The sequence below is a fragment of the Taeniopygia guttata genome, chromosome 1A (genome assembly GCF_048771995.1).
Source record: "Taeniopygia guttata chromosome 1A, bTaeGut7.mat, whole genome shotgun sequence".
NCBI classification, from domain to species: Eukaryota; Metazoa; Chordata; class Aves; order Passeriformes; family Estrildidae; genus Taeniopygia; species Taeniopygia guttata.
This window is the reverse complement of record NC_133025.1, coordinates 44361043-44377112: the sequence shown is the minus strand read 5'-3', so window position 1 is coordinate 44377112 and position 16070 is coordinate 44361043. Positions and strand designations below refer to the sequence as shown.

The following is a 16070-nucleotide window of genomic DNA, read 5'->3' as shown; positions in this document are numbered from 1 at the left end:
TGAACTCACATCAAGAACAAAAATTGATCTTGATAATAAACAGTTGCAAGCAATAAATATGAAAAGGATTTATGCTTTTATTTTATAAAATAAAACAATATATTATCATTATTTCAAAAGAAAATGTTAAAGAAAGCCTAAAGGAGTTCATAGTTATTATTGAAATAAATGCCCTTTCAACTTGTGCTGGCTTTGGCTAAGGCAGAGCTAGTTCATAGTAGCTGATATGGAGTAGTGGTTTGGATTTGTGCTGGAAATAGTGTTGATCATGTCAGGGATGTGTTCATTACTGATGAGCAGTGCTCACAGCATCAAGGCTGTGACAGCACTGCTTCTCATACTGCCCCACCAGAGAGGAGGGAGGCAAAACCAGGGCAGGTGATCCCACTGACTGAAGGGATGTTCCAGCCCCTACAACATCTCAATCAGTACATAATCCCTGGGGAGGGAGAAAGGGGCAGATATTCGAGTGATAGCATTTGTCTTCCCAGTCACCCAAGCTACATGTGATGGGGACTCCTGGAGCTGGCTGAACTCCTGCCTGCCTGTGGGAAGCAGTGAATTAATTCCTTGTTTTGCTTTGCCTGTTTGCACAGCTTTTACTTTTCCCATTAAACTATCCTTATCTCAACCCACAAGTTTTCTGGCTTTTACCTTTCCCCCAGGACACTGTGAGGGACTGGGTGAGCAGCTGTGAGGGGCTCAGGTGCCAGCTGGGGTTAAACCACAACACTAATACACAGAGATATATTTTTTCTAGTCTCTTCTTACATGGGCCAGTAAGATGAGGTACATTTGATAATGCTAAGATTTCTAAGTTTCAAGAAAATATGAACTTTGTATTATCAAAATACAATGTATTACTGATAGATTTTATTGCAGTGTAGCTTTTTGTAAACTTTACCTTCGTACAGCAGCTGTCAAATATCGACTTTCCATCTGGTAAAAGAGTCATTAACCGAGATGTGTTCATGTCATTAAGTGCTTTTTCAAGAATTTGATAAGCAATTTGTAATTGTTCTGAAGGCATTTTCTGAAATGAAAACCCATATAAACGTATTTCCTTAGACAACATTAAAAACTATAATATAGATGATCAAAAGTAATGTGCTTTTTCTTTTTAGCTGTTGAAGTTTAAAACTATCTTTACATCTATAGATAGGACTATCTTTACATAGGTACTGCTCCCCATACTTTAATATACTAATATCAATGTTTTAAATTTCAAGGAGGGTTGATTTTTCTTCAGCTCAAAAAAAAAATATTACTCAGTTTATAGCGGAGGAAGATGGAACTTAAAGAATTAAATTGAACATAGTATTTGCAGTTTTTCAATAGTTCATTCAACACTACTAAGAAAACACAGTTTTTTCAGGAAACACCACCTTTAAGTAAACTGTCCCTGAACTAAACCCTGTCCATATGTGTTAGCATTAAGATATATGACTGACAACACTCCTGAATCCTCAGGCTAACACATATTTGTCCTTAACGTGCTTTAGTAAGTCATTTGATTTGAAAATTCTGCAAAATGCTGAGCAAAAGCAAGGACACTCAGGATGTTTCATGTATTCCACATGATCCTTATAAAAAGAAGGAAGCAAAAACACAACCCAAAATATTTCCCCAAATTAAGCAAGGACTAAAATTTCTACCATCTTAATAAAATGGGGCATTGAATCATTTAAGGCTGGTACTACAGATTGGCAAAGAAAAAGGTATACAGTGGAAATCACTATGATCATGTTGTAAAAAAACTTTCAAATACAATCCCTTCCAGAAAAAGAACTGATAAGAAAGACACAGGGAAAATTTTCAAATTTCATTTAATTGGAAAAAATGTCTTTCCTTTTTTGCCACTCCACTAATAGGATTGCATGAAATATTTCATCTTTGTGAAACTACATACAAAATCATATGAAAGGCTTCAAGCAGTATTCTTATTCTATTCAAAATCAATGTATCAATGAAGATAAATTAGACGTTACCATCAGTATTTCAGGCATGTCACAGGCTTCGTCTTGCAAAAGAGAAGCACTTCCTCCTTTTTTATAGGAAGAAAAGCAGAAGTGAAAATCAAATAAATCCAGTAAATTTCAGTACCATTCAATCAGCTCTACTTCTAATTTCGGAGTCTGACAATAATTCTGTTCTTCAGTGTTTAAATATGAGAGGTAATTATATTGTTTCTTTGAAGAGCTTTTCAGGGCTTAGACACACAGCAATGTATGTACAGTTATTCTAATACACGATATTATTAGCTAATACTGTATTTTAAAGGTACCATATATTTCATAGCCACATCATATCCAAGCTAATGAAACTAGGACTTATTCTGTAGTTCCTCATATTTTTGTAGCATTCATATAAATTCTCCATTTTAAAATCAATTCAAAGCTAGTATTATCTAATTCACAGTTAATTTCACTTATAGAACAATTTTTAAGAATAAGAGGTCATATTATTATGATAAATATTATTTCATTTTAATATTTCTTGAAGCAGTATTATCAGCTTTTAAAAGTTTTCTTTGATTGTTTAAATTACTTTCATTTATGAAGACTACATCCAAACCTATGTTTCCCTCTTCAAAACAAGAGAAATTTTTTTAGTTCCTGGTTAAACTCTCTAATTTCATTTCTTTGCTGAAATAATTTTTTTTGTGCTTTCAGAGGAGCAACCTTCTAGTCACTCCCTGTGCCACTTTTGCATGCCTGTTTTTTGCTTGTTCACTGTCTCTTCCTCATAAAAAAGAAAAATTGTGTTCACTTAGTATTCATTGAGTAAATAGGTTATTTTCAGCACAAGCATGTGCTTGACTGTCAGCCTGTTTTGACCAATGGCTCCTATCCAGCGTTTATTTTTCCTTCAAAAAGACATATTGAAACTGAATGAAAAAGAAGGGATGCTACAATTAGGTTCTCATTTATTCTTTCTAAGAACCTTATGATTTTCATAACACCACAAAAACAATACCTACTCTACCTTAATAACAAAATAGTCATTTCCCAATATTTATTTCCAAAAGTGCAAAACTATTATCATTACCTTCTGTTTCTAGATATGGTCTAATAAGATCCTTAACATTTACTCTCTAGTTACTGTAAGACATTTATGAGATTTATGATTTATATTCCAAAATATTCCAACAGAGAGCTTTTAAAGTATGTCTAAATATTCATATTTTACAGCATTAGTCAGGTTTTGGAAGGAAGTTTGTTTAATGTGATTGTGATAGCATATATTGGCAATAATGTCAGCCAAGTTCAACTTCAAAAACAACTGAATTACTATATAAAAATCAAGAATATGTAGAGAAGGAAACCAAACTGATGACCCAATAAATGCAAAAGCTTCAGTATGATCTCAATATTTTCCCCTTTTCTTTGGCCTGCAACTAATCAACCAGCATTTGAAGGCTCCAAATGAGCTACAGCACATACTGTCTTTTGCCTACCCATATTCAGAGAAAATAACAGTGATCTGAAGCTACTCTGAAGGGACTAAGAGACATAGAAGACCTGTGAGGAGAGTGAGTAGTAAGAGATGTAATTCAAAACAGGGTTACTTCAATAGAACAGGAAATGTAAGGAAAGAAATCATAACTCCTTGGAAAACCAGGTTTCATTAGCTGTAATAATGGGTAAAATTGTGTGCAAAAAACACTGTTCTTCTACTCTCAACAGTCTCTTTATAATATTTTTTTAATAGCATGTTAGTTTTCAGCTCAGAAAAGTTCAAGTTTTTAAAGTCATTCATGAAAGAAAACTTAGAAAACTCATTTTTTTCTTGAAAGCTTTACCTTCTTTTTCCTTAGATTCACTTGTAGAATCAGCTACATTTTCCAGTATTGCAGCAATACATAAGGTTATCTCTGCAAACATTACATTAGTGCCTGCTATGTTGCTCTTCTCAATTATTTCATTCATTATCCAGAGTATATGAACCCACTAAAAATGAGGAAATGGGCGAGAAAAAGAATCAAGACAAATTTTTGGACAACCTTTATGCATTTCAGAGGTAGACAAGGTTTTGCACTCAAAATTGTCTAAAAATATTCACAAGCATGCACACAACTCCTTTCCTGGATCTGGCTTCTTTTTTGAAATCTCACCAGACTAAGATGCTGAATTTATACTGCTCCATAGCCCCTGTTCCTTCAGACAGCAGACTTTTTTTTTTATTTTAGAACATTATTATTCCTGCCATTCCTTTTGGAAAGTTTTATAGATGTTCTACAGCAATAACATTTATACCTTGCTCTAGTGCAGTAAGCCTTCCAGTAGATTTGATTACATGCCTCTCATTTATCTCCAGATCTTCCCACTTAAACTCAGAATAAAAGAGTTGCTGTTGTACATATAGAGGAAAATAACTGTACACTACCTTCTGGGGAAAACAATTATACTATATAGGGTCACAAAATTAACTCCTCCAGAAACTGCTTGCACCAACTGGAAGCCCAGACAGTCCATTTCACCAAGAGCCTCCCACCCACAGGACAAATTCAAGGTAAGGCTGTGACTCTATCCCATGGGCTGAATACTATTCTACTGTTGACTCCCATCTCCCTTGTCTTAAGTTGTAAGGTTTTTGCCACTTCCTTAAATGGATCTAGGGAACTTTCTTGAAATACATTGATATTTTCTGCCAGAACATCTCAAATGCTTCTTCTTACATCCTGCCCAAATGTTTTCACAAATTTAGCTTCTTACCAACGTGGCCCACTGACAGACAGCGGTTCACTTTACTACAAAAAGACTAAGAGAATATTTTGGTACTGGCATATGTGAGTGTGCTCAAAGTGTACATATAATTAATTTTTTTGAAGAAGATTTATCTGCACTTTACCATAAGAAAAGGTACTTAGACTGAATACCAGTATTTCACTGCTTTTACTATAAGAGAGTGCAATCACATTAAGAGAAATAGATTATAAAGAAGGAGTACTTGGTAAGCTTGGTGTTTGTGGATATATTCTAAGCAGTGACTTCCACTTGTTTGGATTTGCTGAAGTTCCACTTTACACTTCTGCCACAAACACATTACTACATCAACAAGCATTTCTTTGTCAGGATGGACATTCTGAAAAGAAAAAACAATACAATTGTGGAAATGGGTAGGCATATAAACACACAAATAACCTAGTACATAAACAGTCTCAACATTTTTCAACACAAGTAAATAAAATATGCCACTTTCTTATAAGGGATGACAACATTTTGAAAGCTTTAGAAATAGTTATTTAAAATAATTTCTGGTAGACCAACTAAGCTTTTCTTCTCTCGACAATACAAGTGGCTTTAGAGGTTTGGGGAGTTTATTTCTTTTTTTTCTATTGACAAGCTCTTAAAAGAAACATAGACAAGAAAATCAGTGAGATTAAAATTATATGAGAGAGCAAATTAACTATAAATCTGAAATCAATAGATTCTGGAGAAACCTTATTTTTATTAAAATATTTAAATATTTGCAGAAGAAAATATAAATTAATAGTTTCATTTTCCTTGACAGAGTACTTTCATAGGCTGTTGGTGCATTTAAGATGATGAAGCAGTGAAAAACAAACAACTAGAAAAAAATTTGGTCTGAAACATCTAACAAGTGAAAGAAATGTTAAACCCTATCTGCATCTTGCAAAGAGAATAATTAACAAATTCAAAACTCTAGTCAGTTAACCTCCTAGTTAACACATTTTAAAAGGTAATAGAGTCCATCTAGGTGTTAAACACATTCTGAACAGTAAGGATCAGTACACATCTTATCACCAGTTATAGCAGAGTTGAACTAGTATCTCAGGTGCAGTGAAACCTGATATATCCACACTACTTATACTCCCATATGTTTGTGCATAAGATTTATGGGATGTTAATAATGAAACTGAGGGGAGAAAAAAACATAAATCAAAATTATTGTTGCCCCTGATTTGGCGGCAGCAAGCTGCTAGATTGCCTCTGCTATATATCATGTAACTTCACCATCAGTGAATGCTCTGTTAATTAGGGGCAAATTTGTCTTTCTTCTCTGGACCAAAGACCAAGAAGATTTGCATGAAAGTGTAGAAGAACCAGCAGAGTTTAAATCCAGGTAACTACAGAGGTCACATTAAGAACTGACAAATCATGCTATCTAAGGATATCTGTGGGGTACCTCACAGGCAAGGTACTTTGGCTAAATATACTACACTAAAGCTAAAAATATGTATGCTCCAGTTACATTCAAATTGTAGCAATATTCAAATTATATCTAAAATAAATTTTGCAGTTAAGATATATACCATGTTATCAAAAAGGTTTTTTTCTAAGGAAAAATTTTAATTAGTCTTTTGGATGACAAACTATTTCAATGTAAGTGCTAGTAGTAGTGACATTGCACTATAATTTCTTCTCCTCTCAGTAGCACATTAAGGGGAAATCTCAGTTTGAGCAAGTAGAAGTGGTTACTCAGGGAATAAATCATCAGATACATAATGGGATTTTTTCTACAGTGGAGACTTCAGCACAGAGTCCCACTCTCATTGGTTTTGTTGTTGCTGCTGCATTTCAGTTTTTTGCAGTGAGAATTTACCTTAAATTGCAGACATAGTGCTGCTAAAAAGGCATTATCATTCCTTAGGGTAGCTGCCCCCATTTCTATAAATATTGCAGAAGTGTTTGCCACAGCGAAGCATATTTGCCCACCTAAATCCAACATGTAAAGAAATTCGATCTCTGCTTTGTGAGCTGAAACATGAAATCAGCCCTATGGACTTCCAAATAGATTTAATATCCAACAAGCATTTTAAAGTAACTGATTCCAGAGCATTTTTTTTTAATAAACCATTTTTAAAGCATAAACTGATAACATTCATAAGTATGTTTTTTCACTTTCTATATTCTTGAAGTTTGTTAGCCATGCAACTGATTCCTTTAATCTTCAATTATAGACATTCATCACAGATTAAGTGATACACTGAGGAGAAATGTCTCAAATTCTATTACCTGCTCAGATGTGGAGATGTAGGAAAACACTGTTGTTGCCAAAATCATAAGATCACGAAAGGGATCTCCAGGCTTTAAGGATTCCTCTACATTAATAAAAAAAAGCATTTATTAAAAAAAAGGGGGAAAAGGAAAGGCAACACATTATATTTAATTTAAAACCTAAGTTTGAAAATATCTGAGTCAACTGATTTACGAGTATAAGCCAGCAGATAATATGGTCTAAGAAACAGTAAATTCAGAGGGGGAGAGTTTATTCATTTCTGTGAAAAGTAAGCATTTCCATTTCTTGGAAACAGAAAGTTTTCAAGACAGGTTTTTTATTGTCAAAGAATTAAACTGCAATTGCTCTAAAAAGTTTTCCCTGCTTCTGAGTAAATAAATTTTGCATAAATTAGGTATAACAACAGACAAAAAAACCCTCAAAGACCTGTTTTACTGTTTCCCTGAAAACTTGTCTGAAAACATTAAATCATTTTGCATCTTTGCTTATAATTTGACACATGTTTAACATACATCATGCCTTTCCCACTTAAGAGAAATAGTATGAAGTCATATTTTGACAAATGAAAACTGGAAAAAAATAGGTGGCATTTTCTCAATTACTACTTTTTGTCAGACTACTGCATGAAACATATTACACAGTTTTTAAATAATTACAAAACCTCTTGCTGAAAAAATATTTGAATTTCAAACACAGCTATAACTGAACAACACTCACTTCTAATTGTCTGTGTCTTTTCAGAACCTTGACGTGTGCTGCCTTCTCTGCTATTACCATCATCACTAATAGAAAAAATACGTTCCAATTTTCCTGGGAATACTATAGGCTGCATCAACGCAAGAATTTTCAGTTCTATTTCAGCTTTCTTCCATGTTGGGTCATCTTGAGCCTAGTTGAGAGGGGAAAAAACATAGAAATTGGTCTTTGAAATAAGTATTTTGAATATTCCTTACCCTCATTAGAAAAGAATAAATAAATAACATCTCAATCACATTCAGATTACCTGAAGAAAATTATCAACAAATTCAAGAGCAGAGTAAAACACGTTCCACTCTTCATAGCTGAAAGCTAATTTTACAAATTTCACAGCAGCATCTCCAGACACCCCTTTTTCTCCTGCAGTGATGACAAAAATATTTTCTGTTTTGTATATATGTATTCAGAAGTTTATTGAACATTTAATTTCATTTCTTTTCATAATTTGGGTATTGATAAATATAAATGTCCACATATTTTTCAATAGTCAGCATAAACTTGAAGGATGTTTTAATAACTTTACAAGAAACAATAGCTTTATCTTTTCATAGTAATATCTATGATTGCAGGCTGCTTTAATGATGGATCTGCAACCACGGAATCATAAAGGTTTGAAAAGACCTCCAAGATCATAAAATCCAAACTTTTAACAAACATCACCATGGTCACTTAACTATATGGCAGTGTCCTCTTACATTCAAAAATGGCTCTAAAATGATTGATATTAACATATCTGTGTAGAGAACACCAAGGATCTAGTCCTTGCTGTTGCAGGAAGAGCTTATCACCCTGTAAAAACCCTTATTGTCCAAAATTTGGTTTAAAAATTGCACAGAAAACACATACAATTTCTTTCCAGGCAGTTTCTCATTATTGTGTCAGAAAATACTCATATACACATAGGGAGCTTATTGTCTCATTTTTCAAGTTTATCCAGACCACAGTAAGGAAGAAAATAGACTTCCTGGTCCTTAGAACTCTCAGCAAGTGTTTTAGCCAATATATTCAGCAGTGTTCTGCAGTCCTAACAATACACCACAGTCAGTGTAATGAGTTGGAAGGGATCCACAATCTTGATCACCAAAACCCAGCTCCTGACCCTGCACAGAACCACTCCAAACAGGACATAATTTTGCAGACTCTTTATGTATAGAAATGTTACTTACATGAAAATTAATTCTGCCCACTGAGTATTTATACCACTGGGTAAAAAAATCCTTTGAAATTCCAATTTAGCTTACCTGCTATCATCAGCTGCAGAAGAGTTAATGATGGATTAATTATACCAAAGTGATTGGTGCCATTGCTCTTTCCACCTTCAACATAGACAGCTTATTAAGTCAGTTTATAATATATTAGACTTGTTACATTCTAATTAGCCAGTAATCATACCAAGAAAAATATCATTCTGAAGTGTATTTAGTCTCTATATAACCTTCAACTGACAAAATACCTCTATACTCAGGGCTATATTCATCCCAGAGCCCAGTAAAAAAAAAAAAAAAAAAAAAAAGTGTGGCAGGAACCATCAACTCCAGTGTTTTTCTCAAGTTTTTACACCTAACTTTGAATGGAATTTTTTTAAAAAATAGAATCCATCAGACACCATGGTATTTTGACCCTGCCTGGCTTCCCGACCCCCATCCAGCTGCTCTCAGGCTGTGCAAGAACTGCTCAGTAGTAGTGAAAACACTGTGTTAATAACACTGGTTTAGCCATAAATATATGGCACAGTAAAGCCTGTAAAGGCCGCTACAAAGAAAGTGAACTCCAGTTTACTTAGAAAATATAGGCATAAACTGCTGCAGATATTTACTGATTATAATAGACCATGGAGATCAACCCAGATTTTTATCTTCTATTATGTGAAGATAAGAAAGACTACCTGCTTTTATATATGCTATTTTTATAACTCAAATATATACATTCAGGCTTTTTTTTTAATTAAAAAAAAAAAAAAAATGGAGGTCCAGGTTCCTTACCAACTGTTTTTGCTTCTTTAAGCAAAAATTCTTACCTGAGAGGATTTCTAGACCTGCAGAAAAAAGCTCAGAAGTGACATCACGAATTTGCATTTCGTCAGGAACAGGAGGATGAGGGGGCAATAGATTCCTACTGCGATCAGTCAGTGCTTCTAGGATGGCAAGGAACTGAGCTGCAGCACCATCAAACATTGCCACCAGCAGCCGCTCGGTAGGCGTGCGAGGCCATGACACCTAAGTAAGAAAAGGTAATTTAAACCTTATGACATCTAAACTGACTTGCAACAAAGGAAGATTTTTTTCAAAACATTTCTCCATCAGAAAGCAAGTACATGTTCAAAACAGAAAATAACATACTGTAAAATATATTGCTGTTATTAATGTCATGCTTCAAAGGCATAGCAAAGCCTCATGCTAAGCAGGTACAGCACTTTCATTCCTCAGTAACCAGACACACCGCTGCATGGTATTTTACTTCAAAAGTAGTACAATAGAAATTATAAGGAAGAGTATTAAGGCCATGTAGTTTAGATCCATGCAGATCTCTCCTGATAATTTTCTAAAGTAATAATTAGTACAATTTCCCTACTTCCAAGTTTGTTTTATTAATAAATTCTGTTACTTATTAAATCGAAAGTATAAAACTTTCTGCTCATGTATAGCACCATTTGTATTTAGAAGAATTATATCATGGTTTCATCACATTACAGGAGTAAAGGAAGAGAAGGATTATGTGAAATGTCAGACCTACATTTACTGCTTTTCTCGGGTTAACTTTTGACTCACGTCGAAAGCTGTTTGACTTTCTTCTGGATGCATATACTGCTCTCTTGAAAATCATTACTGACATCTGACACAAAGAAAAAAGTAAGTCATCATGTATGCTACATGTTCTGTTCATAGAGATCATAACTACCTTTTCACAATGATTCACAGGATGATACCTTTAGAGTGGCCTCTCTAAAAATCTTTTCTGTCTCTGTATGTTCCAGAGAAGAACTGATATCTTCTAATTGCTTCAGTTCGTCAATCTTAATCAAACCACGGCGAGCAAATATCTGTCCAAAGAATTTTTAAAAATACATATACTCTGTGTTCATATCCTGTACGTTGATATCTAATTTTAGAATAATATAATTCCTTAATTTATGCAAATGCAAAGAGCTGCAGTGAAAGTCAGGTCCTTAACAATTGAAAAGGAAAACAAAACTTTTGCAAAATACCTTTTGTACATATGCATGAGACCTGGCCAGTGTTTAATGCTAAAAGTTTGTGACTGTTAGTATATACAAAGTGCAATTGCATTTGAATTAACTATGCATTTACATGTGGAAACACATCTCCACTTTGCAGTAAAACTTTGGAATACGAACAGAACTCTAAATACATATGATCTGATAATAAGTAGGAATACTTAAATAAATATTTCCCATTTGATTGCATCTGAAATGCTACATAAGGTAAATCAGGATACCTCTCCATGAATGCCAGCTTGACAATCAAAATAACACTGAGAAACTGCTGCATATAGGGTGGCTCTCCACGTCAAATAATGCACAGATAAGAGTGGAATGGATGATTCCATACATATACTGGCCCACAGTAAGTATTCCAGGACCTGTATTAAAGAAATCTATTTTCAAAATGAATGCATTTTAACCTACATAAATATGCTTCCTATTACTAAAGGAATAGGAAGTAATTATTTTGCATTAGAGACTTATCCTCACCTATAAGGAACAAACTGAAAGAGGAGGGGAAAACCACTAGAAATTGAATTAATTTTTAACATATTTTATTGACTAAAAAACATTCCCCTGCATATTAATGGGGGTTTTTTTCATCTTAAACTAGTGGTCAAGCACTATTTTAGCCTCCAAGCTACCTTAACAACTCCATTTTACTAGAGTTTTGCCACCTGACAAAGATCCTGCTCTTCTCTTTCATCTTCTCTTGAGAGCTAGCCCTCCCTTTTCTGGCAGCTCTAGTGATCATTTTTCAACAGGATCAGGAAGCTTACCTAAGATGCAATGGAGACTGTCTTTTCCAGTGAAAACCTGTGCTTAGATTAATTTATACCCATGGAATTCTTGGCTCCTAACTTGCAGGGCAACATAGTCATTACAACAGTCTAATTTTAATAATTAGTCCTTCTTGACTGAATGAACAGTGTCTGTATCTTCCTCTTACTATTTTCTTTGGGTCAGCTGTTCCCTGAGGTACATAAAATGTGCACAACCTTTGCCCTAAATTAAGCCAATATACAATATATTTTCTTTAGTCTGAATTTCAAGAATCAGTCACACCCACAATCAATTCCTGTTTCCTGTATAGCAGAAACCTGAGTATGCTAAAGGAGGTGCTAAATCACTTCTATTTCTAATAGAAAATATTCAAAGATAAAAAATCTTTCCTGCTCAGTAAAAGATTAATAAAACATCACATAAGAAAATATATTATTTTAAGACTGATTCAAATTCTGTTCAAGATTTAGGAGAAAAGAGTAAAACTAAGACAAAAAAAAATTACATTCAGAAAAAACGAGGTATAGGGGAAAGGCCAGGTTATTTTAATCAAGTATTCACAACTAAAACCCTAGCCACCAGGTGTCAGCACATTTCCACATTTTAAGATGCTAAAGATCAGCTCTTGAACACATATAGCTGTCTAAAACAAAGCACCTGGAATCCTCTGAAACAGCCTAAGGTACAGCATCTCATTACGCTGGGTTCCATTCCACAGCTGAGGAAGGAGCAGACTCAGGAAGGCATGAGGGCTTAGAAATCAACCACTTTGAAACACAGACATTTTATTTCCTTGCGACAAAATACTACTATTGGCAATGTCAGAGAAATTGAAGTCAGGGTACATTGTTATGCAAAACACAGGTCCATTTTCTAAACTTCTGAAATTTTACAACCCTTTCTATTTATTTTGCCATACCTTAGCAGACTGACCCATCACCATCAAATGTCTGCATATGGTGTAGATATGGATAGTACCTATAAAAATAAATTAAAATAAACAAACAGGTAAGTTCTATAATCCCATGTGAAATTTGTTATGCTAAGCAACTCAATCTTTTTTTTATTATCTGGGTTGTTACTTCCAGAGAAGAACAATTTAATGACTTTTCATTAAACAAATGAAAAACTAATTTTTCTGTACTTCTAATTTAGAGAAGATGAAATCATTAAATTCTTCTGCAATATTAGTTTCAAAAGCAGTATAATCATGAGATTTCATGAGAATGAAATCTTAAAAATTTACTGAATTCATTTTTTTACTTAGTAACTGCTAGAGAGAAAAATCTTACTTTCATCTCCAAATGCCAGGCTCATTAAAATAAAATACCACCTCTCCTCACACACCTTAGCTTACATGATTCTTTTAGTCCATCATAGCACTGTCCTGGCAGACACCACCAATATTGTGTGCTATTAAGTATGATAGGTGACATGAAGAAAATTGAAAACTACTAGAGTTTCCAAGAGCATCAAAATGACTTAGAAATAAAAACCTGTCAAAAACGTATTTGACTCAAGCAACATCATAAAATTTACAAAAATCAGTCTTAGAAGTATAAAAGACACTGCAGCTCTGGAAGACAAAAAAAAACCCCTATTCTTCTGTCTGTATGAATGTTCAGAAAGGGACAGCAGGAGGCAGCAGGAGGCATCACAATGTCAGCTGTCAGCTAGAAGGGTGTTATTATCCCAATAAGCTCAAATGGAGCAAGTATTAGGAAGATTTCTTTTATCAGTCAAACGTATAATGAGGCACAAAATCTATTGTCTGAAATTGCAGAAGAATGTTCAGGAACTAGGGAAAATCTGAGTTACTGCCTCCTTCTAATTAGAGTAGATTATTGGCTAGGATTGGTACAGAAACCTGTACCACACATGGGCAGTGCGATGTAAGAATGGCAGGTGAGTGTATTTTAATTTTAATTCTTCTCCCATAGAAACATACAATCAAAAAATACACCTCAGAAATAGGGACTGAGGGCAACAGGAGTCCCAGTAAAACAAAAGGATAAGAACTTTGACCTATCATAGCTCAGAGAAAGTACATTTTTTAAAATGAAATCAAGAACATACTATCTCTTCAATTTATATTGCAACAATTGACCATAGTAGCTCAGTTGGTCAGAGCATGGTGTTAACAATGCCAGGTTGGGGGTTCAATCCCTGGATGGGCCATTCACACAAGAGTTGGACTTAATGATCCTCATGCAGCCCTTCCAATTCAGAATATGCTGTGAAATTCATACTAGTCTGTTTATTTTTGACTAAATAACATTGCCTTTCAAAGCAAAAATAGACTGTTGTTGTTCCTGAAATTAAAATCTCGATAAATCATTCTCTGTGCATCTAGTTTGCAGTTCCGTTATTTTCCCAATTTTTCCCTAATACAAGCATTACAAGCAAGCAATCTGAAATCTTATACATAGATCAAAATCCTTAAGTGCCAGATGGTATTTTTTGGAATGGTTTTATTATCAACTCTTCCCTTCAAAGTACTTTCAAAAATATGAAGATGTAATGGCAGACAATCATTTTCTACTCTTAGATCTGCAATTCCCTTTTCAAAAAAAAAAACCAAAAAAACAAGAAACGAAGCCCAACAACAAACAAGCAAAAAAACCTCCAAACCAAAACCAACAAAAAAACAACCAGTAACCAAAAGAAACAAGACAAAATTAACCCATCAAAACAAACATTTTATTGATAGAAAAATCTCGAGTGTTTTTTGTTAATTAGGATGAACTCCAAAAATGTCCTTACTTTTGATTTTATTTGTACTCTTAAGCACAGTTACGATGAAAAAATGGATGCTTTTACAACAGTCCACCTGAAAATGTACACTGTGGAAGTCTTAATTTTAAAATCCCTTCTATTAGAAAGACAAAAAATTACAAAAAAAAAAAAACCTATTATGATTGAAGACCAACTAGAGATTTATTCATGCCCCTTAGGTTGACCTTAAAGAGTATAAAGAGTATAAAAGTTTCCCTTCACAGCTTTGCTTAGCAAAGAAATGTAAATGGAAAGCCTGAGGTACCATTGTAGATAAGCCAACACAAATTCTCCTGAGGTAGAGCCACTTGCATAGTGAGTCGTAATGAGGTCAAGGCATTGAGACAAGTCTGCAGGGACTCTTGATTCTGAAGATTTCTGTCTCTGCTGCAAACCATCTGATAAATGCAAACATTTCTTGCTTGCAAAGCATGGAACTAAAACACATAGAAATACATACAAAGTTAATTAAAATAAGCATATGTCAGTTCACATCAGCAAAGTACAACAAAATTATGAGTAACACAACAGCAAAAAAAAAAAAAATCAGCATGACATTGAACTGAGCATTAGAATATGGAGAAAGTGCTAAAGCTTCAGGGTTGTTGTACCATGAACCCCAGTCAGTTTCCACTGTGTCACAGGATGAAAATGCAACTAGTGCACTAGGAGTGCTGGAAGGGATGTAGGGAGAATGAGGCATTAAACTGAAATTCAAAGAATTTGACAGTTGGCTTCTCTGTAGATGTTTTCTACAAACTAAAGGAAGTTTCAACTTTTCTACACTTCTCCATCTATATCACCACTATCTTATTTCTCACTCTTATCTGTTACTTTTCTCTTCCACTGATGGATTTTTCCTTCTCTTCCTTGTAATAACTAAAACACCTAAAATAACGTGACCTAACTCATGCCTGGACTACAGCATCAGCTGAACAAACAACAGGGAAAAAAGGGCTAAGTGGGACATGACCAGTCAGTACCTTTTATTCTCTCAAAAGCCTCCTAACCTGGTAAGATTTGAAATTATATTATTTTGTTGCAGTTGATTCACGGAAGCTGGAAGCTTCTAGCCCCGAAATGCCATTTCTTAGTGTTATATTTAAAAAAAAAAAAAAAAAAAAAAAAAAAAAAAGCCAACTGTGGGAATATGGCAAGAAAAATTACATTTAAAGCCTTAAGATGTAATCATTTGACATATTATTTTCCATTTCCAGTTGTAGGGATAACTGCCAACTAAATTTCGTATCTGAAAATTTAAGGATATCTCAGTCTGTAAAGGCTAAGTTACAGAACAGGCATTTTAGTATTGAGTTGCCCTAACATTTACCAGTAGTACTGGTTCAAAGTCTAGGCAGACATACAGAAAACAGAGGAGAGCATCCCTGGAACTTCATATTTATTTACAAAACATTTTTAAAAATGTATTAACTAGTCTTTGATCATATTCTTTCTAGGAAGCCAAACCACATTTTAAAAAGAAAAATAATAATACCAAGTATCTCTTCTATCATGATATCTGCTTCTAGCTTATAAGCAAACTGTCTGC

At 34.2% G+C, this 16070-nt stretch overlaps 1 protein-coding gene across 8 annotated transcripts in view; it reads right to left on the bottom strand.

The window, feature by feature from the left end:
- The window catches only part of CFAP54 (cilia and flagella associated protein 54), a 103001-nt gene that overhangs the window by 76183 nt on the left and 10748 nt on the right, over nucleotides 1–16070 (bottom strand). For 6 of the 8 annotated variants that reach the window (XR_012053494.1, XM_030261807.4, XM_072923234.1 and 3 more), the window contains exons 4-17: nucleotides 14787–14958; nucleotides 12666–12724; nucleotides 11197–11340; nucleotides 10667–10780; nucleotides 10474–10572; nucleotides 9758–9956; nucleotides 8982–9056; nucleotides 7988–8100; nucleotides 7702–7873; nucleotides 6981–7066; nucleotides 4951–5085; nucleotides 3803–3950; nucleotides 1989–2044; nucleotides 905–1033 (exon numbers count right to left, since the gene is read on the bottom strand). Coding sequence is in view for 7 of the 8 variants with exons in the window: in XM_030261807.4 (XP_030117667.4) it covers nucleotides 905–1033; nucleotides 1989–2044; nucleotides 3803–3950; nucleotides 4951–5085; nucleotides 6981–7066; nucleotides 7702–7873; nucleotides 7988–8100; nucleotides 8982–9056; nucleotides 9758–9956; nucleotides 10474–10572; nucleotides 10667–10780; nucleotides 11197–11340; nucleotides 12666–12724; nucleotides 14787–14958 (1701 nt within the window). In the remaining variant the exon portion in view is untranslated. The remainder of the gene's footprint in view (nucleotides 1–904; nucleotides 1034–1988; nucleotides 2045–3802; nucleotides 3951–4950; nucleotides 5086–6980; nucleotides 7067–7701; nucleotides 7874–7987; nucleotides 8101–8981; nucleotides 9057–9757; nucleotides 9957–10473; nucleotides 10573–10666; nucleotides 10781–11196; nucleotides 11341–12665; nucleotides 12725–14786; nucleotides 14959–16070) is intronic. The other 2 variants (XM_072923236.1, XM_072923238.1) reach the window with 2 other exon arrangements.